The sequence below is a fragment of the Periplaneta americana genome, chromosome 14 (genome assembly GCF_040183065.1).
Source record: "Periplaneta americana isolate PAMFEO1 chromosome 14, P.americana_PAMFEO1_priV1, whole genome shotgun sequence".
NCBI classification, from domain to species: domain Eukaryota; kingdom Metazoa; phylum Arthropoda; class Insecta; order Blattodea; family Blattidae; genus Periplaneta; species Periplaneta americana.
In genome coordinates, this window is record NC_091130.1 from 28,140,209 (window position 1) to 28,167,596 (window position 27,388).

Here is a 27,388-nt window from a genome sequence, read left to right on the forward strand (position 1 = left end):
AAAGATTCAACGCTTTGGAAATCTTATATGGTGACTGGGAACAGGAAGACGGATTTTAGCTGTTTAAAGATACGGACACTCGCAATTGAGTGCGATAGAATTACTGTAAACTATGAACTAGTATTAAATTTCTCACTCAATGAGGCAACAGGAAGATAAATTTCTAGTTAGTTGTATTAGAGATTCATAATAAACCTGTACATAATCTTATATAGAAAAGTCAATGTGGCTATGTATGTATGTATGTATGTATATATATGTATGTACTCTATACAAATCTACACACTTTGACCGATATTTGCGGAAGTTTCCACATTTAACCTTCATAACCAGGAGAAGAACATAGGCTACATTAAAATCGGACAAATGGACGTTAAATTAATTAAAAAGATAAAAAATACAAATAAATGTGATGAAACATTGATGTATAATATTAAAATGCAATCTTATATAGTCAATTGTTCTTTATTTTTGTCTGCTGTATTCAACATCGATTTCCATGAGGCCATGGAAAAATAACACGACATGAAATAACATTGTTGATACATCATGAAGACCAAAATCTAGACAATCTAGGTTGTGTGACTGTAGCCTGTATATATTTTCGTTTGGTTTTACTTTGTTTATAGTTTGATTTTCTATTATTTTATTGTATTTCTGGCGGTGTGGAAGAAGGCCTAATGGCCTTAACTACGTCAGAATAAATAAATAAATATACAAACAAACAAATAAATAAACAAAAAACAAATAAATATTAAAAACAGTTGAACGTAAGGCACATGACGAAATGTTTTCTTTCCGATGCTTGATCTACAGGCGATTAAATTCAGTTATCCCTGGCAGGCATTTGGCTAAGAAGTTCATTAATTCAAGTACGTGAACGTTATAGAAAGATTCATCTTTTAGGGATGAGGAAAAATTAGTAAAGACATTTCGTTTTGGTTATCTGTAGTTGGATTTCCAAGATTTCCGAAAACCCTAACAACCAGTTTAAATAAAAATAGAAGCAGAAAGGAAAACACAGGCAACGACGGGTGATTTCAGCTAGTTTAAAATGAATATTACATTATGCCCTTCATTGCCCTGTAATGGTAGTTCATTTTCTTGTGCTAGGTCTCGCTGCAACATGAAGGGTCGCACAGCTGTGGCGGCACTATTCTGAGCAACAAATGGATCCTGACAGCAGCTCATTGCGTCGAAGAAGAGTAAGGAAATGCAACATCACAATGTTTACAATAGGTACCATGTGGTGCACAAACGCATGTTTATGAAAATCGAAACCTTTTGAAGGATTCTTATTAAGAAATTAAGAAGTCTCGGGTTTTAATCCAGGCAGGTCCTACAAGATTATCAGTGACCAAGTTTCCTCGGAATACTTCAGTTTTTCCTGCCGTTCTTTGAAATAATTTCTGACTTATGTCCTAGTTCCTCTTTCAAACAAATTATTTACATTTTTTTAACATGAAGCTTCTCTATTAATACTTAATATTTTAGGAGAAAAATTCGCTCCGGCGCCGGGGATCGAACCCGGGTCCTTGGTTCTACGTACCAAGCGCTCTGACCACTGAGCTACGCCCAATTCAATCCACAGCACCGGACCGAATCTTCCTCCTTCAGTGTTTCCCTTTGTGGCCTGACTCCAAGTTAGGCATATATATGTTGACGTGTATCCAATGTCAACTGCCATTATACTAGGAGCGCACTCAGCCGAGTGACTTGTTGGCCGGGAATCCGCAGTTATTACGCACTGCTAGCTAAGAGAATATAATATTATAGATATATTAATTTGTCCTACAGAATTTATCTCTAATATTGACACTTAATATTTTAGGAGAAAAATTCGCTCCGGTGCTGTGGATTGAATTCAGCGTAGCTCAGTGGTCAGAGAGCTTGGTACGTAGAACCAAGGACCCGGGTTCGATTCCCGGCGCCGCACAGTGGTCTAAAATCCATATTTAGGAGGACAAATAGAGAAAAATGACATGTAAAAAAATGAAATTAAACCCTTAAATCATTTTTCCTATATAACTGAGTAACACTGAATTGATAATCTTAATCAGCGGAGGTGGCTGCATAGCGAGATAAGAAGCCGGTAACATGCCACATTTCGCCACCCAGCGTTCTTACTCAGCAAGCGCCGCGAGTCTGCCGTTTTTCTTGTGCTGTAACTCTGTTGTAAGTGGTCGATTCCATTCATATTTGGTACCAACGTGTCAAGTAGTTCTTTAGGTATGTAACACTGTTTGTTTGTGTTACATTTAATGTTATTATAGCATGTCAAATTACCATGATTGGACACGGGACGAAATATAAATATAACCATTGAGTGCAGACTTTGCTAAGGTAGAGAAAAAAAAACCTTTGGTTCGTCCAAAAATGATTTTTTTTTCACTTCCTCCACTATTTACCTCTATTTTAAATCTAGTCTTAAGGTGCGCAGATTTGCGGAAGTAATAATTTATGAGCACTATTCTTTCGAGCTGCAGTAGTGCAATTTTTCTCGGTTGCAGTTATTTCAATATCTGTGAACCGAATCTGCTTCCGCAGTATAATTCAGGGAATTCAAGATGACAGCTTGTTAATTATGTAGACTACCAAATAAGCTTTCCGAGTGTCCAAAAGGTGCAAAGTACCTAAAATGTTACATTTTCCCCCCCATAAGATTTTGTCTAAATGCATCCCCCTGTAAGGGGCACTTCTGCTCATACCAACGTAAACAGAGTTTGTACATAAAACAAAAGTTACTAATTTTGTCTAATTGCGCCCCCCTATAAGGGGTAGTTACACTTAGACCAACGTAATGAGAGCTTGTATACAAAACATGCATGCTACCTGTAACTACTTTGTAAAATTTCATAAAAATCTGTTAAATAGGAGAAAAGTTACTAATTTTGTCTAATTGTGCCCCCTAAAAGGGGTAGTTCTCCTTATACCAACGTAATCAGAACTTGTATACAAAACATACATGTTCCTTGTAACTGTTTTGTAAAATTTCATACAAATCTATCAAATAGGAGAAAAGTTACTAATTTTGTCTAATTGCGCCCCCTATAAGGGGTAGCTCCCCTTATACTAACGTAACGAGAGCTTGTATACAAAACACATATGCTACCTATAACTACTTTGTAAAATTTCATAAAAATCTGTTAAATAGGAGAAAAGTTACTAATTTTGTCTAATTATGCCCCCTAAAAGGGGTAGTTCTCCTTATACCAACGTAATCAGAACTTGTATACAAAACATATATGTTCCTTGTAACTGTTTTGTAAAATTTCATACAAATCTATCAAATAGGAGAAAAGTTACTAATTTTGTTTAATTGAGCCCCTCTATAAGGGGTAGTTCCCCTTATACTAACGTAACGAGAGCTTGTATACAAAACATATATGCTACCTATAACTACTTTGTAAAATTTCATAAAAATCTGTTAAATAGGAGAAAAGTTACTAATTTTGTCTAATTGCGCCCCCTATAAGGAGTAGTTCCCCTTATACGAACGTAATCAGAGCTTGTATACAAAACATATATGCTACTTGTAATTGCTCTGTAAAATTTCATAAAAATCTGTTAAATAGGAGAAAAGTTACTAATTTTGTCTAATTACGCCCCCACTATAAGGGGTGGTTTCCCTTATTCCAACGTAACGAGAGCTTGTATACAAAACATATATGCTACCTGTAACTACTGTGTAAAATTTCATAAAAATCTGTTAAATAGGAGAAAAGTTACTAATTCTGTCTAATTGCGCCACCTATAAGGTGTAGTTCCCCTTATGTGAACGTAATCAGAGCTTGTATACAAAACATATATGCTACTTGTAACTGCTTTGTAAAATTTCACAAAAATCTGTCAGATAGGAGAAAAGTTTCTAATTTTGTCTAAATGCGCCCCCCTATAAGGTGTAGTTCCCCTTATACCAACGTAACGAGAGCTTGCAAACAAAACATATATGCTACATGTAACTACTGTGTAAAATTTCATAAAAATCTGTTAGGTAGCTGAAAAGTTATTAATATGTCCCGCTAAATTTGCATTCTAGACTACTGTGCGCAGGAGCGAATTTTTCTCCTAAAATATTAAGTGTCAATATTACAAATAAATTCTGTAGGACAAATTAATATATCTATAATATATTATCTATTAAAGTTACTGGGGGGCAAAGCTCCTGGCTTCATAAGTCGAGGGGGCAGAAAGTGCCTTCCCCTTCCCCAAAGTCGGCGCCTATGCATAAATGTATGCCATTTATAGTTCTAAAACACTGCGACAGACGTAGCACAGTGTCCTCAGCTCTGGTATCGATCCCGTGACTAATCCCAGACAAGGTGCTGTCTCCCTGCTTATCCTCTGATATCCAACTTACATTCTTTAGAATCAAATAATTTTATGTTTTAAAGCGACTAAATCCCACGATAAGGGAAAGTTTACCCAACCCGTAGGGCCAGTCCAGTTCATGTCCTCCATATCAGGATAATTACTTCATCGCGTGGCAAAATAAAACTGAACTCTCGCATTCGGGGCATCTCCGCTGGTCACAGCTGCGAGCAGGAAACGGTGGCACTGCAACTTGTAGCAGGGATAATCATGTCGGTCTTCCAATTCTGGTTTCCATAACAGCAAATACTATGTATGGCATCATGTCATTTTCTGTACCATAATTGCTTCGCACGCGACTGTTAATACGCAGATGAAATACTCTATGAACTTCAGGACAGCAGCAGCAGTAGTAGTATTAGTAGTAGTAGTAGTAGTAGTAGTGGCAGTAGTAGTAGTACTAGTGGTAGTAATAGTAGTAGTGGTAGTAGTAATAGTAGTTGTAGTAGTAATAGTAGTGGTAGTAGTAGTAGTAATAGTAGCAGTAGTAGTGGTAGTAGTAGTTGTAGTAGTAATAGTAGTAGTAGTAATAGTAGTAGTAGTAGTAATAGTAGTTGTAGTAGTAGTGGTAGTAGTAATAGTAGTAGTAACAGTAGTTATAGTAGTAGTAGTAGTAGTGGTAGTAGTAGTAGTAGTGGTAGTAATAGTAGTAGTAGTAGTAGTAGTAGTAGTGGCAGTAGTAGTGGTAGTAGTAGTAGTGGTAGTAATAGTAGTAGTAGTAGTGGTAGTAGTAGTGGTAGTAGTAGTAGTGGTAGTAATAGTAGTAGTAATAGTAGTAGTAATAGTAGTAGTAGTGGTAGTAATAGTAGTAGTAATAGTAGTAGTAGTGGTAGTAGTAATAGTAGTAGTAGTTGTAGTGGTAATAGTAGTAATAGTAGTTATAGTTGTAGTAGTAGTAGTAATAGTAGTAGTAATAGTAGTTGTAGTAGTATTAGTAGTGGTAGTAGTAGTAGTAGTAATAGTAGTAGTAGTGGTATTAGTAGTTATAGTAGTAGAAATAGTAGTAGTGGTAGTAGTAGTAGTAATAGTAGTAATAGTAGTAGTAATAGTAGTGGTAGTAGTAGTGGTAGTAGTAGTAGTAGTGATAATAGTAGTAGTGACAATAGTAGTAGTAGTAGAGTAGCAGTAGTAGTAGTAGTAGTATTAGTGGTAGTAACAGTAGTAGTAGTATTAGTGGTAGTAACAGTAGTAGTATTAGTAATAGGAATAGTAGTAGTAGTGGTAATGGTAGTATTAATAGTAGGAATAGCAGTAGTAGCAGTAATACTGGCAGTAGTATTAGTAGTAGAAATAGTATAGTAGGGAAGACTGTTGTACCTTTAGCATAGTGTACCTTTGAACATTTTTTGTTTTTTAATTTTTGCTGCTACCTAGAGAGAAGTAGATTGTAGAGAAAGCCGCTAAGTAGCTCTGGTCGTAGTTTTGGTTTGATTTAATGCAAAGTGTGAGTTCTGTGGACAAAATAATCCTTTTTAGTACCAAAAGTAAACATTTCGTTCATTGATATACTCGTATGTTTTCTAACACAAAACCAGATTGTATTTGTTACTATCCATCAAGTACAGTGTGTTCCCTATCATCTGGTGAGTAATAAGATATTTTAATTTCCATGATTTATTCGAATCCCTAGTCTTGGGAGCCATATTTGTTTAAACGCACACCCTCTTGTACCTTTGAACACAAAACATCTTGTACCACGGAACACGTTCCAAGATACACGATACTATCGGTTTCTGCTTTTCTTTTATTTTAAGATCATGTCACGAAGTAAGTCTGGAGTTAAGAGTTCTCCCAATTGATCCGGATGCCTTGAAGAAAGCTATCGAAGCAGTTATTGCTCCTCCAGGAAATAAAATGTCATCAGAAAGGTCTGCTCTGGTCTATGATTGCAAATATATTTTAAATATGATTGTCAGTTTTCAAAGCTATATTCCCACCTATATTCCATGTGTTCCAACTTACAAGAGGGTATGTTCAAAGATACATGAACGTGTTGTACCTTTGAACCAGTAGCGGCCGGTGATCGAAATCCTCGGTGAGGCCAGATGCAATTGGTTTAAGTGCCTCTGATAGAAAATGTTTATTTATGATATTAATTATTATTGTTGTTATATTATTAATATCATTATTACTGTATTATTATTATTATTATTATTATTATTATTATTATTATTATTATTAGTTTATTATTATTACTAGTGATGAAAAATAATAATTTCACTCACCAAATAAGCTGTTATGCTGCGAGTTTGTTTCAATGTGATGAAGCAACCCATATTATGTGTTGAAATTCCCCTTTCTTCCTTTTCTTTTTATTTTTTTCCTTTGACAGCAACAAACAAGGCCAACAAAGAAGTTTATTTTGCACCACATTACCACTTAACCATTTATGTTGCCCATACCAGGATGCAATAGAAACTCGCGTTTTAAGATTATCTGTCAGAAAAATTGTCAGCGATGTCGTAGGTATCTCGGTCGGCTCTCTCTTTATTTAAAACTTCCTTTCTTTCAATATTATTTCTTCTCGAAAAAGGACACTCTAACAATGAATTAACTACACCAGCATTATTTCTGGCATTTGTTTCTGTTTATATTTTCCCGAAATACATAACAACATTGGCCCAGATTCACTACACGAAGTACAATAGTACAACACCCTCGCTATAAACTAAGACATAAGAGGAGAGAATAGTGTGGGTCTCTGCCTGCCAAAGAGCTGGAATGTTTGCTATTTATGGCCTATTTAGGAAGACAAGTCACCCTATTCCCACCCCACTCTACCCTTGAGGCCGGCCCATGGTTGGGAGGAGTGAAACCTGACCAGGCCAGACGAATTGTGCCTCAGCTACAACGTTTAAAGCGCAACCTCAAAAGCCCGCGAAGACAAACGAAAATCCAGAAGCAGACCCGGCACGAGCGATCCTGGCCTCGTGAACAAATTTTACTCCAAACAGGTCTATATACATGACAAGCCAGACCCGACACGAGCGATCCTGGCCTCAGGAACAAATTTTACTGCAAAACAGGTCTATCTATATCACAAATTTTTCAAATGCTTCTACAGCGATATATGCGTCATTCAAATAACTAATACATTATATAAAAACACAAAATTTGATTTCAGTTAAGCCAAGTGACTGAGGCCCGGCCTCACTTGCCTCAGTCAATCAGCCGCCACTGCTTTGAACACATTACATATCCCTTCATTTTATTTTTTCCACCCTTAATAGATCTGTAAAACAGAAAAATACATACAGAAAGTTGTAAAGGAATCCTCAATAATTATATCCGTATTTTTTCATTTAAAAATTTCATTTTCCAAAATTAAAAAAAAAATTAATGTGAAAAGTGTTTAAAGGTACAACAGTCTCCCCTAGTATTAATAATAGTAGTAGTAGTAGTAGTAGTAGTAGTAGTAGTAGTAGTAGTAGTAGTAGTAGTAGTAGTAGTAGCAGCAGTAGTAGTAGCAGCAGCAGTAGTAGTAGTAGTAGTAATGATAATAGCAGTAGTAATAGTGGTAGTAGTAACAGTAGTAGTGGTAGTAGTATTGGTAATAGTAGTGGCAGTGGTGTTAGTAGTAGGAATAGTAATACCATAAAAGGTTTTCATAAATGAAGTGCATAATACAGTTTCGTAATTTGTCCATGGTCTTTCGTTTTAACGCACTAGGTAGTGCACCAGAAGTTCACTAATTTAAGTCTCGTTTTCAACGACGAGTTTTTAATAGCCAAGGAAACACATAACTGCTGTCTCTGGAAAGATAGGAATACATTTTATACGTGTTCTTTTATTAAATCACCCACAATTGTAATTCCAATCTCGTATTATGATGTGTAAGAATAAAAGTTTGTAAGAAAACACTTTGTAAAAAAAAATTCATACTAATGTAATGTACAGTATAATATATTTTTTGCAGCAAAAAAAAAAAGAAAGAAAGAGAAAGATAGTCGGATAATCCACCAATCGGTTAATAGGGTGTCGGTTAATCGGCGTCCTACTGTATTCATTCAGTGTTCTGCTCAAGGGCAGGTCTTTCACTGCAAACCCACCTTTCTCCAATATTTCCTATTTTCTGCCTTCCTCTTTGTCTCCTCACATGACCCATATATCTTAATGTCGTCTGTCGTCTGATATCTTCTTCTGCCCCGAACTCATCTCCCGTTCACCATTCCTTACAGTGCATCCTTCTCAGCCAGTGACCCAACCAATTTCTTTTCCTCTTCCTAATCAGTTTCAGTATCATTCTTTCTTCACCCACTCTTTTCAACACAGCTTCGTTTCTTATTCTGTCTGTCCACTTCAAACGTAATAAACAGTTAAGGGTGAAATTCGAACGTTTTAAAATACAAAAGAAGTCATGAATGTAATACTACTGTTTGTGCTAATGTAAAAGGTGATTGTCTTTGGATACACGATAAATTATTCGATAATCTGTTACACCACAAAGACCTTCATGGTAAGCCTGGACAGTAGACAACCCCCACAAGTTTTGACCTACACGTAACTAGTGAGTCGTTCGTAAAGAAAACAAATCGCCTGGAAGCATTTTCCTGAAGCCGTTTACAGAAAGAAAACACAATTTCATGGAAAGATTTATTGGAGCACATACAGCAATTGTTGAGCTATTTTTCAATATATTCCCCACCGAATTGAGACATGTCTCGTACAGTGGGATCACAGAGAGGTGCAGACATATGTCACACGCTGGTTCCGATCCCGGGCGTCAGACTTCTAAGACACAGAGATTCAAAAGTTGATCCCTCTATAGGAAGGAAAGAGCATTAGAGACATCGTTGAAAAGCGTAAGAAGGCTAGGTTGTGAGTTTATTTCCTCCAACCAGGTAACTTGTTTAAATTAGGATTTGATTCAGGGCCCGAAGGCTAGCACTGCAGCCTGAGACTAATTTTGCTTTACCGAGGTCCAATGCCGACCGTTATCCTGCAATTCTGCTTCGCTCTGTTGAGGGAAAGTCTCGGAAAAGCCCCCAGCACGCATGAATAACTGCATCTGAAGTTGTGAAAACTAAAAAATTTCTCGCTGAAGAATACAAGTATTATTTGGGTGGTTTTGTTGTTACCAGGACGATGGATTTTAAAGAGCGACACAGATGAGCAGAAGTCCTTATTTGGAGGAAAATGGAGTATCCCTAAGCAAAGTCGACCCCTGTGGAGTAAGGGTTAGCACAGCGAATAGGGATTATAAAGATTGGACACTTCGCGTCGGTACCTTTGATGTAGCCGGACTGATTTCAATGACCTTCAAGCCAGCTAAAGCGTGAGATTCTGCTTTCTCCCTAGAGTTGGCGCTGACATCATACCAGCTAGCAGTCGACACAGCGGAAATATGACACACATAATTAATACATCTAGGTACATTATGTACTCAAATAAAATAAATTGGATCCATAAAATAATAAATCCGTCATTAACTGTAATGTCTAGACTCTAGAGTTCCTTTATAATGAGAGTTGAGACGTTGACCCCAACAACAATTAAAATATGTAATGATTTGATAGCGCTGAAAATGTAAAAACAAAACCCTTACAAGAAGTGAAACCATATACCTATATTATATTATATTATATTATATACAAATATTAAACGAATTCGATACTTAATTTTATAATGTATTATATTATTTTATAATATAATTTATTATATCTGAAATATAAAATATTATTATTACAACTAGTTTGTCACTGAGAAATAAGGAAAAGCTGTTAACTTGAATTTCTTTGAAGCAAAGCGTTACTGGATTATGCAATAAGGTAGGCGATGTTTGGATCCTGTGTCTCAACTCTATTCTCAATTATTATCTTAGCGTATGCTCGATTACAGTAACCTCTAGCGCTTAAAAGTGGAACTAAACTTTGGCGCACAGAGAAACAAAACACAGGAAAATTCGCTCAGTGTCCATTCTTTATAATCCCTATTCGCTGGTTAGATGTCTGATCGTGAAACGAGGACACTCCAGAGGTTTGGGTTAAAATCCAGCATAGAACATGAATTTTTTCTCCTGTTTTTATCATATTCTGTTTCCTTATATTGATACTCGCCAACGTGGAGGTAAATCTACAAAGTTATTGTACAATTTCAATTTTTATCTTAGTTTCTAAGACGTACGTCAGCTCTCTGCCAACTCACCTAGCAAGGTGACTATTATTTAGGTACAGCTTGTACCTCGCAATCATGTGTTATTGAGTGATATGTACGATATATTGAACTGACAACGAAATTATTATGATTGACACAAACATCAGTATAACTTTTAATAATTCATATTGTTAATAAATAAACGAAGTTAAAACTGACAGTTCGAATTTGAATAAATGCTAGATAGCAGAAACTGCACCAGGCGATAAAAAAGTTATATATTCTTTTATTAAAACGGCGTCAGCAAGTTACGGGGAAATAGTTATTATAAATCGGCCTGTTCACCACTGCTGTTATACATTTAACACAATGTTAGTCCAGTTTAATTGAACTTAACAACAGCAGTGTTTCATCAAAGACAATTAGTGCTTAACGTCATGTTAAACTCATAGTTTAACATCGCGATTTTCTACTGTTAATTTTTTTGTGCGAGATCGTGCGTATTTGCTTGCTTTCGCACAAAAACCACTACGCGGTAAGAGTGAAATACCACATTCAGTATTCCCAACGTAACACACATAACAATTTCCCTCTTCTTACCGCTTAAGCGCCATATTCATTTTACTGCTTTAGGCTTTTAACATATTATATTTAGAGACGTTTAACACAGTAATAATTATAAATTGGAAACTTACCACTGCAATTTCACCTAAATTGCAATGTTAATTATTGTTTTTAAATATTTGCAAAAATTAAGTAAACTCTACAACACCACAAAAGTTACTGTCTTTGTAATGCAAGCAACATTAAGGAAGCCGTGAAAAAATCAACAAGATTCCAGATGCCGATGTTATTACTGCAATATGTTATATAAATAATATTGTTAAAATATTGAAATGAAAAATAAATCATTACATTACCTTACCGTTTGTTTTAAGTTCGCATTTATAGACTGGGGGGGAAAAAAAGACAGACCTATATCACGGCCTGCTGGAATATAGTAAACACAGAAAACATTTTATAGCAACAATGTTGAAGACAGATATTTTAGTTTTTAAAAGTTGCCGTCATTGAACAGAAACCAAGATGGAGATTTCATTGCAACTAATTAGAAATTCCTCTTTCAGGTATGTAATAAACGATCTTCGCACAAAATAATGTACGATACACGAGCGGTATGTTTGTTTTCATGATCTCGGAAATTAAAAAAGCTCAACTACGTTTCGCTTTTTCAATCTTTTCCTCAAACATGAAAACATCAACATACCGCTCTTGTAACGCATATTACTATTTTCTTTCGCTGTTATTTTTTTGCAAGATTTACAAGACTTATTGCAAGCAAAAATTACATACAATAACGAAGAGTTCGCGGGGAAAACGATGAATGTCACAGTTTTGTTAAGGTTGATATCATTATCTAATTCAATGGATCACTGCGAAATTTAATGTTGTTCTTATGAAAAATGGTAAAAAGGAGAATTATCACCACGAATACAGTAATCCTTTCCTTTATTTTATATAGAAACAGCACTACATCTTGCAGTTATAGACTCAATTAGATCATTATCTAAATCTTAACAGAAATGTGACTTTCATCGTTTTTCCCGCGAACTCTTCATACAACATTGTTGAATATTCTTCAAAATTCTAAATTGATTACCAATCGCATAGTAAAATAGCCTACATAATACAATTTATTGTATAAATACAATGTAACTGGGTCACACCCGAAAAAGCAAGATGCTTGAGGTCGGGTGTGACCAACAATGAAAACTGGACAGAAGAAAAAAAATAATAAAATAAAATAATAATAATAATAATAATAATAATAATAATAATAATAATAATAATAATAATAATCACAACTGTGATACTGTTAAATGTAATTACTCATAAAGTTTAAAAAGGATAAGAATAAAAACAAAAACAAACAAACGGTTCCAAGCCTACAGTACAGTATACATAAACATACTAAGTTAAATATACAACATTGTTAAAGTGACACAAAAAAATAAATGAAGAAATATACTCGCTTTAACATCTTTGGTCATATCGCAAGTTAATCTTCTGTGAAATCCAAAGGCCTGTATACTATTGTTGAGACTGGTTCTAATATTGTGAAATAGATGGCGACTGTATTATGTATTACTGATTTGTTATGAATATAATTTCGATGATGAATGAGGCCGGTTGGGAATATTGTGGCCCGAATTGTCTGGCATTTGCCTTACGGTTGAGGGAAAACCCTGAAAAACCTCCACCAGGAAATTCAACACGACCGGGAATCGAACCCGGGCCCGCTGCGTAAGAGACCAGCATGCTCACCCCTACACTACAGAGGTGGTCGTTAAAATTTTAATGTGTTGTTATAGCGACAAATATGGCATGCACATAATTCATTTTGAGTAGCATATGAGAGGAATCCCAACCTGTGCTCCTCCCCTTAAGGGGTTAGGTACAGCTTACAGCAGTAAAATTTTGGAAATATTAAACATTTTTTCCTCCATGACTGTATCTTGTACAGTAACGAAAATTAGTATGTGTAAAACACTGTCCTCCTGCTATATGAAAATAGTAATATGCGTTACAAGAGCGGTATGTTGAAGTTTTCTTGTTCGAGGAAAAGTTTGAAAAAGCGAAACGTAGTTGAGGTTTTTTAATTTCCGAGAATTGAAAGAAAACATACCGCTCGTGTATCGTACATTATTTTGTGCGAAGATCGTTTATTACATACCTGAAAGAGGAATTTCTAATTAGTTGCAATGAAATCTCCATCTTGGTTTCTGTTCAATGACGGCAATTTTGGAAAACAAAAATATCTATCTTCAACATTGTTGCTTTAAAATATTTTCTGTGTTTACTATACTCCAGCAGGCCGTGATATACGTCTGTCTTCCCCCCCCCCCAGTCTATAAATGCGAACTTAAAACAAACGGCTTCCTTAATGTTACATGCATCACGAAATGCAGTAACTTTAGTGGAGTTGTAGAGTTTACTTAATTTTTTGCAAATATTTAAAAACAATAATTAACAGTGCAATTTAGGTGAAATTGCAGTGGTAAGTTTCCAATTTATAATTGTTACTATATTAAACGTCTCTAAAAATAATATGTTAAAAGCCTAAAGCAGTAAAATCAATATGTCACTTAAGCGGTAAGAAGAGGGAAATTGTTATGTGTGTTCGGTTGGGAATACTGAATGTGGAATTTTAGACTTACCGCGGGTTGGATTTGTGCGGAAAACAAGCAAATACGCACGATCTCGCACAAAAATATTTTTACGATTAAAAAAATATTTTTATTTTTTCAAAATTAAAAATGGTGGCAGTTTACTGTGCAGTAATGCAGCTTTTCCTAATAACCTAATTTAAATAAACATAGACTATATTCATTCATCCATAGTGTTCTGCCCAAGGGCAGGTCTTTCACTGTAAACCCAGCATTCCCCAGTCTTTCCTATTTTCTGCCTTCCTCTTTGTCTCCTCATATGACCCGTTTATCTTAATGTCGTCTATCATCTGATATCTTCTTCTGCTCCAAACACTTCTCCCGTTCACCATTCCTTCCAGTGCATCCTTCAATAGGCAGTTTCTTCTCAGTCGGTGACCCACTCAATTTCTTTTTCTCTTCTTGATCAATTTCAGCATTATTCTTTCTCCACCCACTCTTTCCAACACAGCTTCATTTCTCATTCTGTCTGTCCATTTCACACGTTCCAATCTTCTACATATCCACATTTCAAATACTTCTAATCGCTTCTCTTCACCCCGTCGTTAATGTTCATATTTCTGCCCCATACAATGCTACACTTCACACAAAACACTTCATTAGTCTCTTCATTAGTTATTTTTTCAGAAGTCGCAGAAGATGCTTCCTTTTTTATTAAAAGCTTCCTTGGCCATTGCTATCCTTCTTTTGAATTTCTGGCAGCAGCTCATGTTACTGCTTATAAATAAAAATACAATACTACTTAATTGAAATTAAAATAAAATTGTTTATAAGTAAAATTGTGTATGTAAATTTGTCCGCACTTTCGTCACATTAACAGCAAGTACATGTACATTAAAACTACGCATGTGTGTAGAAACTGGAAGTGTACTGTAAAGTGAAGTAAACTTGACCATAAAACAAAAGAAAATAGATAATAAAAATAAAATAAACCATTGTAGGAGCTGTATTTGTTACTTAAAATAATAAATGATTGAAAGAAACGATAGGGTACGTTAAATGAATAGAAAACCTGTGTTACGTTTTGTGATTAAATACACGGTTAATTAGAAAATTAAGTTGGAAGTTCCAGCAATCTGGCAACCTCGCCATTAAAAGTCTTCTTTCGTATCGCAATAAGATGTAAGAGGTCAACAAACTCAGAAACGTGTACAGACTCGCGCTCCCTTCTCTAGCTGCAACGTTGCGAGGTGGATTGCATCGTTCAGTGGTTTGAAATTAGTGGTTTTTAAATTAAATTTACACGAAAACCGCCCACGTTATTGAAATACGACAGAGGGATAAATTATTATTTATTAGATTTTCTATCGATATGGACAAAAATCACGATACAATTCGCAATAGTTCCCAATAAGAGGGTGTTAAACATTTGGTTAAAAAAAAACATTTTTTTTTTTTTTTTTTTTTTTTTTTTTAGAAAACTATGCATTTTCCAGCAATATGATATTACAGATTTTTGTTACATACAACATGAGCTGTTAAAATAATTAACTCTAAAGGTATGAAATATCTGATATAGTTTAAATCCCTTTATTCTTTGTTTTATGGTTAGGTTTACCCCCAGTTTAAGGTATGGAGAATAGTTCATTTCAGAGGAAATAGAGAGGGAGTACGCCACGCGACTTATCGCGTAAGTCTTTCCAAAAAAAATCTTTCCCCCTCCCCCGCCAAGAAAAAACTAAAATGTCACCCTGGTTTGTATAGTTAATTAACTGGTGTTCGTGCACGAATTAAGTTAATGTAATACGATTATTTTGTCCATGTTTTCTTGTTATCTGAGTGATGTTCTTTTCTTTTTGGTGTATGGCAGGATCGCAAACTTGTTCAGTGTGCTGGCCGGTACAAATGTCTTGAGCCAGGGAGGAGAGCGAAGAAATGTGATTCGCTACCACATGCATGAAGAATATGATGCGGACAATAACTACAACAACGACATCGCGGTTGTGGAGGTACGTACAGTTGCAGAAAAAAGAAATGGGCCGCCTAAAGTCTGTGTGATGAATCTTGTCTCACTGTGAAAAGAGAGAGAAAGGAGATATGACTTACTTCGTCTGTGTTGTCATAGCGATGGGGGAGTGGAACGATACCGTCCATCCATCCAGTGGCGGAAGGGACTAGTTGATACATTCTGTAGCGCAAAATAAAATAACAAAATATCTCTCTTCCTACTGTGTAGTTCCGTCACTGAGCTTGTCTTTCAAGAAACTTGAGTTCCGGCAGCCTGTACAATAACAAGGTTTTGAAAGGAATCCTGAAAATTTACAACCCTCCTATAATCTCCACCCTCATTTGAAGGGACTTGGTTTTATTGCTACTGAGACAAGATAAACCTTACCAGGTATAATGTTACTAAGTTACAGAAACGACGCATTGCGCATGTGCAGTAAACAAGAGCGCCTGAATATATCGCTGCGATATCCATTAAAAGTTCAAGTTCTTTGTTTTATGATTAGACTAAGATTCAGGATAGGGACCAATGGCGGGCTTATGTGAGGGCGGAAATGAGCCTCCGGGTTCCTTAAAAGCCAGTAAGTAAGTAAGTAAGTAAGTAAGTAAGTAAGTAAGTACTAAGATTCCTATCAAGCGGTAGACTGCGAACATTCTAAATCATACAGCCACAAACCACTTAAGTGGGGATAGTAAAAAAAAAAAGGTCGTTTTTTCAATTTATTTTTTTATATAAAGATTGGTCATTTATCTTTATGTCAGTGAAGGGACCTCTACGATATATACAATATTTTGGTAGATATGACCATAAACATGCGAGCGTGGTTTATTTAGCTATCCATACATAAGGTATATTTAACGCTAATTTCCCGTGAATTGTATTTTTGAAAACCGTTAATGAAAATATCTCAATACCAAGTCCACTTTGTGTTAATATTATTTACTTACTTGCGGCTTTTAAGAAACCCGGAGGTTCATTGCCGCCCTCACATAAGCCCGCCGTCGGTCCCCATCTTGTGCAAGATTAATCCAGTCTCTATCATCATATCCCACCTCTCTCAAATCCATTTTAATATTATCTTCCCACCTACGTCTCGGCCTCCCCAAAGGTCTTTTTCCCTCCGGCCTCGCAACTAAAGTCCCGTCGCTCTTATTTCCGGCAGCCAATCACGTTGCAGGTCGGCTACATTTAAACGTGTGCGTCTTGTCATTCACTACTGATGATGTAATGAATTTCCTAAGGCTCGATATATACTTAATATAACCGCCCGCCATTTTGGCTCTTTCGTTGGCGTTCGCAGAAATCATACGAGGACGTTATTTGCCGCTCAATTACTTGCTCAATTAAAGTGCGTTCGATTTATTATCGTAGGTGCTACAACATGATAATGTTTAACGGTGAACCAAATAGATTCCTCATCTGGTAGCTCGGCAACGAAAGAACAAAAATGGCGAACGATACTGCCTACCTAGACTTTATAGAGCCTTCACTTCCTAAGAGGAAGAGTCACACCGGAAATAACAGCGACACGACTATAACACTTTATATGCATTTCTGGATTCGCCCATGCATGCTACATGCCCTGTCAGTATTGTAAAATGCTATAGAACTGAACATGGAGAAAAATTATCTACATCCTGAGCGTATGAAAAATTGTAAAACCAAACGCAGAGCTTCCTGATTGTATGAAAAATAATAGGCCTACAGTCAAACTCTACCGCTAAATACGAATTGTTATTACGCGAAAAATATATCAAATTGATGGAATGTGACGAATTAACACTTGCAGAACTGCACTTCCGGTTTAATGGAAGATAAAAAGTTTTCAGATGACAATAATAATAATAATAATAATAATAATAATAATAATAATAATAATAATAATAATAATGGCGGCCGGGTAGCTCAGTTGGTAGAGCAGCTGGCTACGGACTGGAAGGTACGGGATTCGATCCCAGGTGGTGACAGGATTTTTTTCTCGTTGCCAAACTTTCAGAACGGCCCCGAGGTTCACTCAGCCTCCTATAAAATTGAGTACCGGGTCTTTCCCGGGGGTAAAAGGCGATCAGAGCGTGGTGCCGACCACACCACCTCATTCTAGTGCCGAAGTCATGGAAAGCATGGGGTTCTACCTCCATGCCCCCCCAAGTGCCTTCATGGCATGTTACGGGGATACCTATACCTTTTACCTTTTAATAATAGTAATAATAATAATAATAATAATAATAATAATAATAATGGCGGCCGGGTAGCTCAGTTGGTAGAGCAGCTGGCTACGGACTGGAAGGTACGGGATTCGATCCCAGGTGGTAACAGGAATTTTTCTCGTTGCCAAACTTTCAGAACGGCCCCGAGGTTCACTCAGCCTCCTATAAAATTGAGTACCGGGTCTTTCCCGGGGGTAAAAGGCGATCAGAGCGTGGTGCCGACCACACCACCTCATTCTAGTGCCGAGGTCATCGAAAGCATGGGGCTCTACCTCCATGCCCCCCCAAGTGCCTTCATGGCATGTTACGGGGATACCTACACCTTTTACCTTTTAATAATAGTAATAATAATAATAATAATAATAATAATAATAATAATAATAATAATAATAATAATAATCCTTTTCCCGTATAGTTTGCCTGTGAAATATGTTACAAATTATTGAATTATTTAGAATAACCTTCCAACATGAAGTACGATAAGTAAATAAGGCATTTATTATTATTATTATTATTATTATTATTACTATTATTATTATTATTATTATTACTGTTACTATTACTATTACTATAATTATTATTATTATTATTATTATTATTATTATTACTATTATTATGTAAGGTCCTTAAAGGTGACATTAATTGTCAATCTTTCTTAAACAGTGTCAGCCTTCGTATTCCTATGAAGGACATGAGACATCACAAACTCTTCTATATTAGAAATTCTGAATCTTCCTCTCCGGTCTCCAGATGTATTAAAAATGCTAACTTGCATGTAGGCGATTTCGATCCATTCAATGTGTAGAACTATTAGAATATGGCAATGTCTTTGCTAATATTAATTGAATTATCCTTCTACACATATTGGTAATACTTCTGTATGAATCATCTCCTTTCCATAAAATATAATAGTATTAATTCTTGTAAACTAATCATTGTAATCTATACTCATTTTGTTGTTATCTTTATTATGTAATGTGTACCATAGTTGTTCATTTTATTGCATTTTTTGTATTAGTATTATATTTTTGTCAATTGCATATCTTTACAATATTACTTATATTATTCCAGTCTCATTTATATGATTTCATTAATACATTTGTAATTCATTCTATTCAGTTGCCATTATTTTAATTATTTCACTGTATTAATTTTAATAATTATTTGTGCTATCTTACTTTGTTATGATTAATGTAGACTATTATATTCTTTGTATTTTCATCTCATTCCCTTTTCTATCATTCATGCTCATCATCATTTGTTGTTTTGTTCTGTTCTGTATCGTGCTAAACGGTAATTGGCCTTGTGCTGTTGTTTTGCACGTTAATATTCTAAATAAATAAATAAAAATAAATAAATAAATAAAATAAATAAATTATTATTATTATTATTATTATTATTATTATTATTATTATTGTAAAGTCCTCAAGGATGATATATCCTGTGACTCCTTAAACAATATTACCTTACGTATTCCAAAGAAAGATATGAGAGCCCACAAACATTTCTAGAATAGAAATTCGAAATTTCTTTCACCAGTCTCCAGATACATTAGAAATGCCAACATGCATGGCCGCGAATTCGATCCCTTCAATGTATAGACTTAGTTTGCTCTTGGCAACGATTTATCATTTATGTATTATTTCAGGTATTATACTTAATTATCATTGTATCATCACTATCATTCTCATAGTATTCTTAGTTATGTATTTTAAAGTCATCCATTATTTTGTCCATTCACCGTCATTATTGTCATAAATTGTAATTTTATTTATGTGTAATAATTATTTTCGTGGACTTTTTTATTATTTTGTCATTATCAATTTTGTCATATTGTAATTATGCTTTGTGCTGAACTGTTATTGGTCTGGCTGTTGTACAGCACAATAAATAATAGTAAATAAATAAATAAATAAATATTATCGGTAGTCTACATATTGGTATTGTCGCTGCTATTAAACACACTATTAATCCATACTTATAAAAAGTTGAATAAGACAATAGTTATATTAAAAAGTAAAAATAAAGAGACAGGGTGCTCCCAGATCGCAGAAAAAATTACTGGGGCGGAGCCCTGGCGCGACTACACCCCTGGCTCTGATAAACCATCTGTGTGAGCTCCAATCCTATTGACCATTTCTCTCACTCCGTCTTTTACCGTTCCGTTGAAGGAACTTAAGATAATTTTGAAGATATAGAATCTGAATTCTTATAGCTATAATCGTTTTCGTTGATATCTACCTTTCAGTTGGAGACTCCTCTGTCTATGACAGGAGACATGAAAGTGGTAACTCTTCCAACACAGGGACAAGATACAGCTGGAGATCTTACAGCTACAGTGATTGGATGGGGGCTTCTATATGTAAGTAGAGACCAATCATTGTATAGAAACTCTATAGAGATTGAGTGAAATTTAGCATAAAATCTTTATTAAAATGAAAGATCCACTTCATAGCCTAAAAATAATTTCAAAATTTATAACCCAAAATCGTTTTGATTTTAAATAGCAATTTTTTTTTTCAAGTAACTTTGCACACCTTTGAAAAACGTCACAAAATGATCTCCTTACGCCTCAATGAAGCCTTTTATTCCACAAGAAGTTACTTGATTAGTTTCTAAATGTAGCAGATAAGAGTTTGTGATCAGGATCTCGTGTGCGATGTTGTTCATAGTTTGGGCAGCAATAACTACGATCGGTATGCGACAGCGAGGTGTGCTGTTCCAGAGAAATTATAGCAGCCGTGGCGAAAATGTCATCGTGCACCGAGCTACTGTGTAACCTGTAACGTGCATAGCACCTATGGAGGGAGGCGGACACCCGAAGGGGAAGTGAAACAATTGACTTATTAACGGATTTCATTCTCCTTATGTCAAGCACTTAAATATAATAAATTTTATACAATATAATGTTACAAACTGTTTAGTACGTGTAACGAAGAAAGAAATGAACCAAAAAAACATAGGACACATTATCACAACCTATTAATTGTCTTCAGAATGTCTCTGCGACAGAGTTTCAAAATCAAGAATTATGTCACTTACTGCCGGTTGTAGTTGATCACGAAGGTATTTGTCTGTCAGTCGTGATCTAAATCTGGTTTTTACTATTTTCATTGTTGAAAATAATTTTTCACAAACGTAAGTTGTAGCAAACGTGGCTTCAACAGAGCAAGCCAAAGAACGGAGGTTCGGATATTTATTTTCGGCAAAGATTTGAAAAGTTCAACATTTGTCAAGTCTTTACATCTAGCTTTCATTTAACATCACATTGTAAACCTGTGAGTTTAAATTGAAGATCTAACGGTATTATTCGTACATCTCCTGAAAAAGGATAAACGTACAGAGATAATAATAATAATAATAATAATAATAATAATAATAATAATAATAATAATATTAATAATAATAATACTTAATATTGACCACCTCTGTTGTGTAAGGGTCAGCATGCTGCTTTCTTACGCAGAGGGCCCGGTTTCGATTCCCGGTCGGGTTGAATTTCCTGGTTGAGGTTTTTCAGGGTTTTCCCTCAACTGTAAGACAAATGCCAGGAAATTCGGGCCACAACATCCCTGAATATCACCGGCTTCATTCATCACCAAAATCATATTCATAACAAATCAGTAATACATCTACTAACGCCATCTAGTTCACAACAATAGAACCAGTACTCAACAATAGTACACAGGCCTTCGGATTTCACCTAAAAGATTAACTCGCGATATGACCAGAGTATAATAGCAGCAAAAAAATAATACTTAACCTTTTAATGTTTCATGAATGACATGTAGTATAATGCCGTTTTATGTTATACAACCGTTTCCTCGTAATACTTGTGAACAAATCATACACTTAATATTCTCATCATATTGGCAGCAGAAAAATGCGTCCTCCCATCCTACTTGAAACTTTCGTTTTTGTAGAGGTACATGGTTTCGAGAGAGACATTGGACGATACGCCACTCGCAGGTCAGAGACAAATAAGCAAATGGAACGGAGTTTGATCCCAGTGAGTGAGAGGGTGGGGGTTGGGGAAGGCAGGAAGTAAGAGAAATGCACAACTATCATTGCGAGCCACAATGTGCTCGTGAGTTACATTTTCGCTACTGCTGAATTATAGTATTATTGTGGCAATGAAAAGTTTTTGGAGTGACAGTGAAATGTGTCATAGTGCCATATAGTAAAATGAGAGTCGCGAATAATTATGTTTTAAATTATACGTGTTTATGTGTAACTAATGTACTAAATCTGATTTACGTATAGTGTCCTTTAGGGATATCAGGACACGCTAAAGAAAAACTTTAATTTTTTGACCAAATCATGCAAAGTTTATTCTAATTTTTTCCGTAATTTATATGGACATGTTTTCCGTACATTTCACATAGGCTATCTGTTGCCAATGTGATTATTTTATGTCACTGTATTTAAAAGAATACAAATTAAAACTAGAATCAGTAGCCTTTTGTGCAGTGTTTATATGGACGTAGGCAGTGCCACACCGAACTGGCTCCGACGTTCGGAGAAACGCTGCAAGAGTGCGTCCCGACCTGTGCGCGCGCTCGTTCAGATGAAATACGAATAAAATGTGTAGAAATAAACTATTGCAACTGCTTTTTAGGATATTATTTTCTGTTTCTTTCATTGGCGGTGCCATGGCATACTGGCACTATCCCAAAAGCCGCCCCTGCTTAAAACTGTCGAGATCTCCCAAAACGACACTAAGATCTACCGAGCATCATAAACCTGGATACAGAGTGACTTGAAATCAGATCTGGAGTTCGATCTCCCGAGACCGGCAGGCTGATAATGGAATCGAGAGGTGTTAGCCCTCTGAGGTACAGAACAATAGCCTAAACACATTTGAGGTGGATATTGGTCAAATGAAATAAAATACATAAAATAGAGATGAAATTTGTAAACAATTTGTATTTTCATAAATTTGCATACAAATTAGGAAGTAGCTTTATTTGAAGCCACTGTGGCACAACTTCACGACATGAAAACAAAATATAAATTGTGGTGGATTCAAATGCAGCCACAATGCCTCAAAGGGTTAACAGAATAATGTCGGAGTCTATTTTGGAAAAGCAGAAGAATACTGAGAAAGCTTCCAAATGCGAACTTGTCCGTCACAAGGGCCGCTATGGAAAGCTGCAGGCACTGCACTGCAAGGTTTGGAGATAATGATAAAGAACAAGAGAGGATTATTAGAAGTTAATTGTAGAAATTTACATTACAGACTGATGGACCATCGAGCGACACGTTGAAAATGGTTGATATCAAGACCTATTCAGACGAGGATTGCCTCAAAGTGATGCCTGGCTACGTGAGACCCAACAACATCTGCGCTGGAGTGCCGGAAGGTGGCAAGGGGCAATGCAGAGTAAGTATCAACAGTAATTCATAATTTAGTTTGTAGTTTAACTACATAAAACAAGGTTCCCAACAAAAAAAAAATGTCTGAAATGTTTATGTTCAAAGGGAAACAATTACAGCGGATTATTTCAGTTCATTGCAGAAATATTGTTTCTTGTTTCTTACAGAAGAAGAAGTGAAAATGAAATGGTATCGAAGCAATGTACTTAATACCTATATCTCTATATTCCGGAGATGTTAATTGTAGTTTAATGATTCTAACTTCATTTGAAAAACTCTTCAGCCAAACTTTTGTCTCATACAAAATTTATAATAATAATAATAATAATAATAATAATAATAATAATAATAATAATAATAATAATAATAATAATAATAATTTATTTAATAATAATAATAATATTAATAATAATAATAATAATATTAATAATAATAATAATAATAATAATAATAATAATAATAATAAAAATAACAATGGTTTACTTCAACTGGCAGAGTTAAGGCCATCCGGCCTTCTCTTCCACTCAACCAGTATGATAGAAAATTACTACATTGCTATGAATATAACATAATTAATACAATACAATACAATACAACAATACAATATAATACATAATTAATATAATACAATGACAATTCTTTTTATCTTCACAACACCAATAAAATAATTATGTAATAATAATAATAATAATAATAATAATAATAATAATAATAATAATAATTACTTACTTATGGCTTTTAAGGAACCCGCAGGTTCGTTGCCCCCTCACATAAGCCCGCCATTGGTCCCTATCCTGAGCAAGATTAATCCAGTCCCTACCATCATATCCCACCTCCCTCAAATCCATTTTAATATTATCCTCCCATCTACGTCTCGGTCTCCCCAAAGGTCTTATTCTCTCCGGCCTTCCAACTAACACTCTATTTGCATTTCTGGATTCGCCCATACGTGCTACATGCCCTGCCCATCTCAAACGTCTGGATTTAATGTTCCTAATTGTTTCAGGTGAAGAATACAATGCGTGCCGTTCTGCGTTGTGTAACTTTCTCCATTCTCCTGTAACTTCATCCCTCTTAGCCTCAAATATTTTCCTAAGAACCTTATTCTCAAACACCCTTAATCTCCGTTCCTCTCTCAAAGTGAGAGTCCAAGTTTCACAACCATACAGAACAACCGGTAATATAATAAATAATAATAATAACAATAATAATAATAATAATAGTCATACCTAAATTAAATTAAATTATTAAATTATAACTTGAATTTGATGGCGCCCGTAAGAAATCGTTTAGCCTTTCCTTGGAAGTGGTTATTGTCTGGCAGCCCCTAATCTTCTGAGGTAGAGAATTCCATTCTCGGGGGACTGAGACAGTAAAAGAGGATGAATAGTGGGATGTTCTATGGGCAGGAATTGCTAGAATTTGGCTCTCCTGTGACCTGGTGTTTAGATTGTAATTGGAGGATAAGTAGTTAAACAGGGAACGAAGATAATTTAGAATAGAAGAGTGGAGAACTCGAAACAGAAGAGACACCGAATGAAGTGTTCTACGGTTACTAAGTTCCAGCCAGAATAAAGATTTGAACGAGGGTGTAATGTGGTCAAATTTGTGAGCATTGCTGATGAATCTGACACTCATATTGTGCACACGCTGCAGCTTGTTCGAAAGGTCAGTTGTCAAGTCTGTAAGTATTACGTCGCAATAGTCAAACAGTGGTAATACGAGGGTTTGCACTAAAGTCTGTTTTAATTCTGGCGGGAGGAAGTTTCTGAATGGGTTAAGACAGGCCTGCACAAGGTTTGCGCTCTCCCAGCTCATGAGCGGAATGCAGATAATAGCTGCGCTCTATATAAGGGTGGACTGCAAGAAAGGGCCATCTCGTACAAAATATACACAAAGGAAATACAGTAATATTAAGAGTGTTTATGAAATGAATCCCTGTTCAGTGTTTGCAAAACTATCTTGGACTATTATTAATTAATAAAAAATATTTATTTTACTGAAATAATAGAATTTCTATAGCTACTTAAATGTACAATATCATTTTGTTATATATTTATTTATCAGTACATCAAAACGGGGTTTTTTGCTGTTGGCAGCTGAAAGGAACAGTATCCTACTGATAGTAATGAAACATCAGTTACAGATGTTCGATGTCTGCCTTTATTAAAGTTGATTATAGAAAACAGTTGCTCACAAATATAAATGTTGAGCCATAATTTTCATAGTCAGCCTGTGTAGTCGTGGATATTATTGCTAATGTTTAGTCCTGTACAACTCAACCAGGCTAGTAGTATTATTCAAACAATCTTTAGCCCTTTGGTCACATTGAAGATCAATAAGTTCGAGCTGTAAATCGTTAAATGTTAAATATTACGTTCCGTCTTTTAGATTCATCCATACTGTACTGTAGCAGTAGGTAAGCAACGTGAAACAATTACTGAGAATAGGCGTACACACTGCACTCCACTAGATAACTGAGTAGTCGTTTCCCTCTCCTCTACCTATTGCACGTCTATGTCATTCTGACGTATCTTCCTCTCCGTTTCGGCGAGCGGTAAACACAGTTCTCCCACTCCGAAGGAGCGCGCGCGCTCGTTGAGCGCTGTTTGTGCAGGTATGGGTTAAGAGAATGCATGGTATAGCACACTCTCTTGGATATTTCCTTTATTTGGCATTCCCAATTTAAATTCTCGTACTTACTTACTTATGGCTTTTAAGGAACTAGGAGATTCATTGCCGCCCTCTTCCATTTGTTGAATAGCAAATATCCTTTTCCCTCTCGTTGCCAGCACTGTTCAAAACCCCTGTCAGACATTATGGAACGAAGTATAGTTAATACAAAGACAATGTTGCCAAAGCAGGAGACAGCGTGAAGTCATACAAAAATTGAAGTGGGGCTCACGAACTTTAGACGTTTGGTTAGCTTCTTGCTTCTTCAGATTATCATCTGTTAGGATCCATGACTCATTTCAAAAATATTCATCAACTCGAAATTTAAATTCACAAACTATTTGTACAGAAACATAATTATATTTTTACTAACATTTCTAATATTAACCTGGCTATACCTTTGGATTAAAGATTGAGAACCGGAAACGACGTCTGCTACCACCTTCCACGACTGGAGTTCGATGATACTGGCGTAAAATACAAACAAATCACTTTATTAGGTATAAGAGGGAAGAAAAATAGTTCATCCATTTACTTAAACTAGAAAATATCGGGATTTTCAGTTTGTTAATTTTATTAGGTTTTTGTTTATTCAAAACAAAGTACTCTATTAACAATAAGTATTTTTACTCACGAATTCAGCTATCCATTCGGACGTATTCATTATGCAGTGTATGTTATATTGTCTATAGCACATTAGCGTACACTATAGAGAATGAAGTTATATTGAAAAATAATAATATGGATATTTAAACACATTTGTGAAAAAGCTGGCCGTTTATTTCCATACAAGCTTCAGTTCTTTTGTGCATATTATCGCATTATACTGGGTGTTCATTTCAAAGTGTGTCATGACGTCACTGTTGATGAGTCAGCGATTTGAAGCGAATTTCAGCTTTTGTGTCAGAGAAGTTGCCTATTAATCAAGGCGTTCGATCTGAACTTGAGAACATGTACGGTATAACTTGAATGTCGTAGCAACAGATGACGGTCTGTACGGTCTGTGTGCTACCATAACCTCTTTCGAACTGTGTTTTGCGCGGCCAAGTTGTACGCAGGGTATTTGTTATCATCGGTTGCGTACGGCAACATTCCACAATACAAATCAAATGCTCCGTGTCCATGTTGACCGTCGAAGTTAATGTCAACAAATACGTAAGTAATCGTCTTAACCCTCTCCCCATATCCCGACAGTAAGAAAAAACTCACCTCAGTAGATGTTTCGAAACAGTTCACATTCCTGCCAATACCGGCGTTACCGTACGTATCGGTAAATACTCTTCAGAATGAACGCCGTACTTGCTAGGCAACTTCTCTGGCAGATAAGTAATACACCTCTGCGGAAGTGTTGGAAAATTGAATTCTCTAGGCTCATCGGCTAGCCACATGACGGCATACAGCGAGCCATGACACAATTCGAACTGAACACCCAGTAGATTACTGTACTTAATTCCAATTACCAGTTTTTTCCTTCGTACTAGTAACTCATGTTC

The 27,388-nt window shown here is 35.7% G+C and overlaps 1 protein-coding gene across 1 annotated transcript in view; it reads left to right on the forward strand.

Annotated features, from left to right (window-relative positions):
• The window catches only part of LOC138713207 (trypsin alpha-like), a 38,685-nt gene that overhangs the window by 10,079 nt on the left and 1,218 nt on the right, over positions 1–27,388 (forward strand). Inside the window, exons 3-6 of the mRNA XM_069845110.1 lie at positions 1,114–1,205; positions 15,502–15,640; positions 20,095–20,208; positions 23,086–23,229. Coding sequence (XP_069701211.1) covers positions 1,114–1,205; positions 15,502–15,640; positions 20,095–20,208; positions 23,086–23,229 — 489 coding nt within the window. The remainder of the gene's footprint in view (positions 1–1,113; positions 1,206–15,501; positions 15,641–20,094; positions 20,209–23,085; positions 23,230–27,388) is intronic.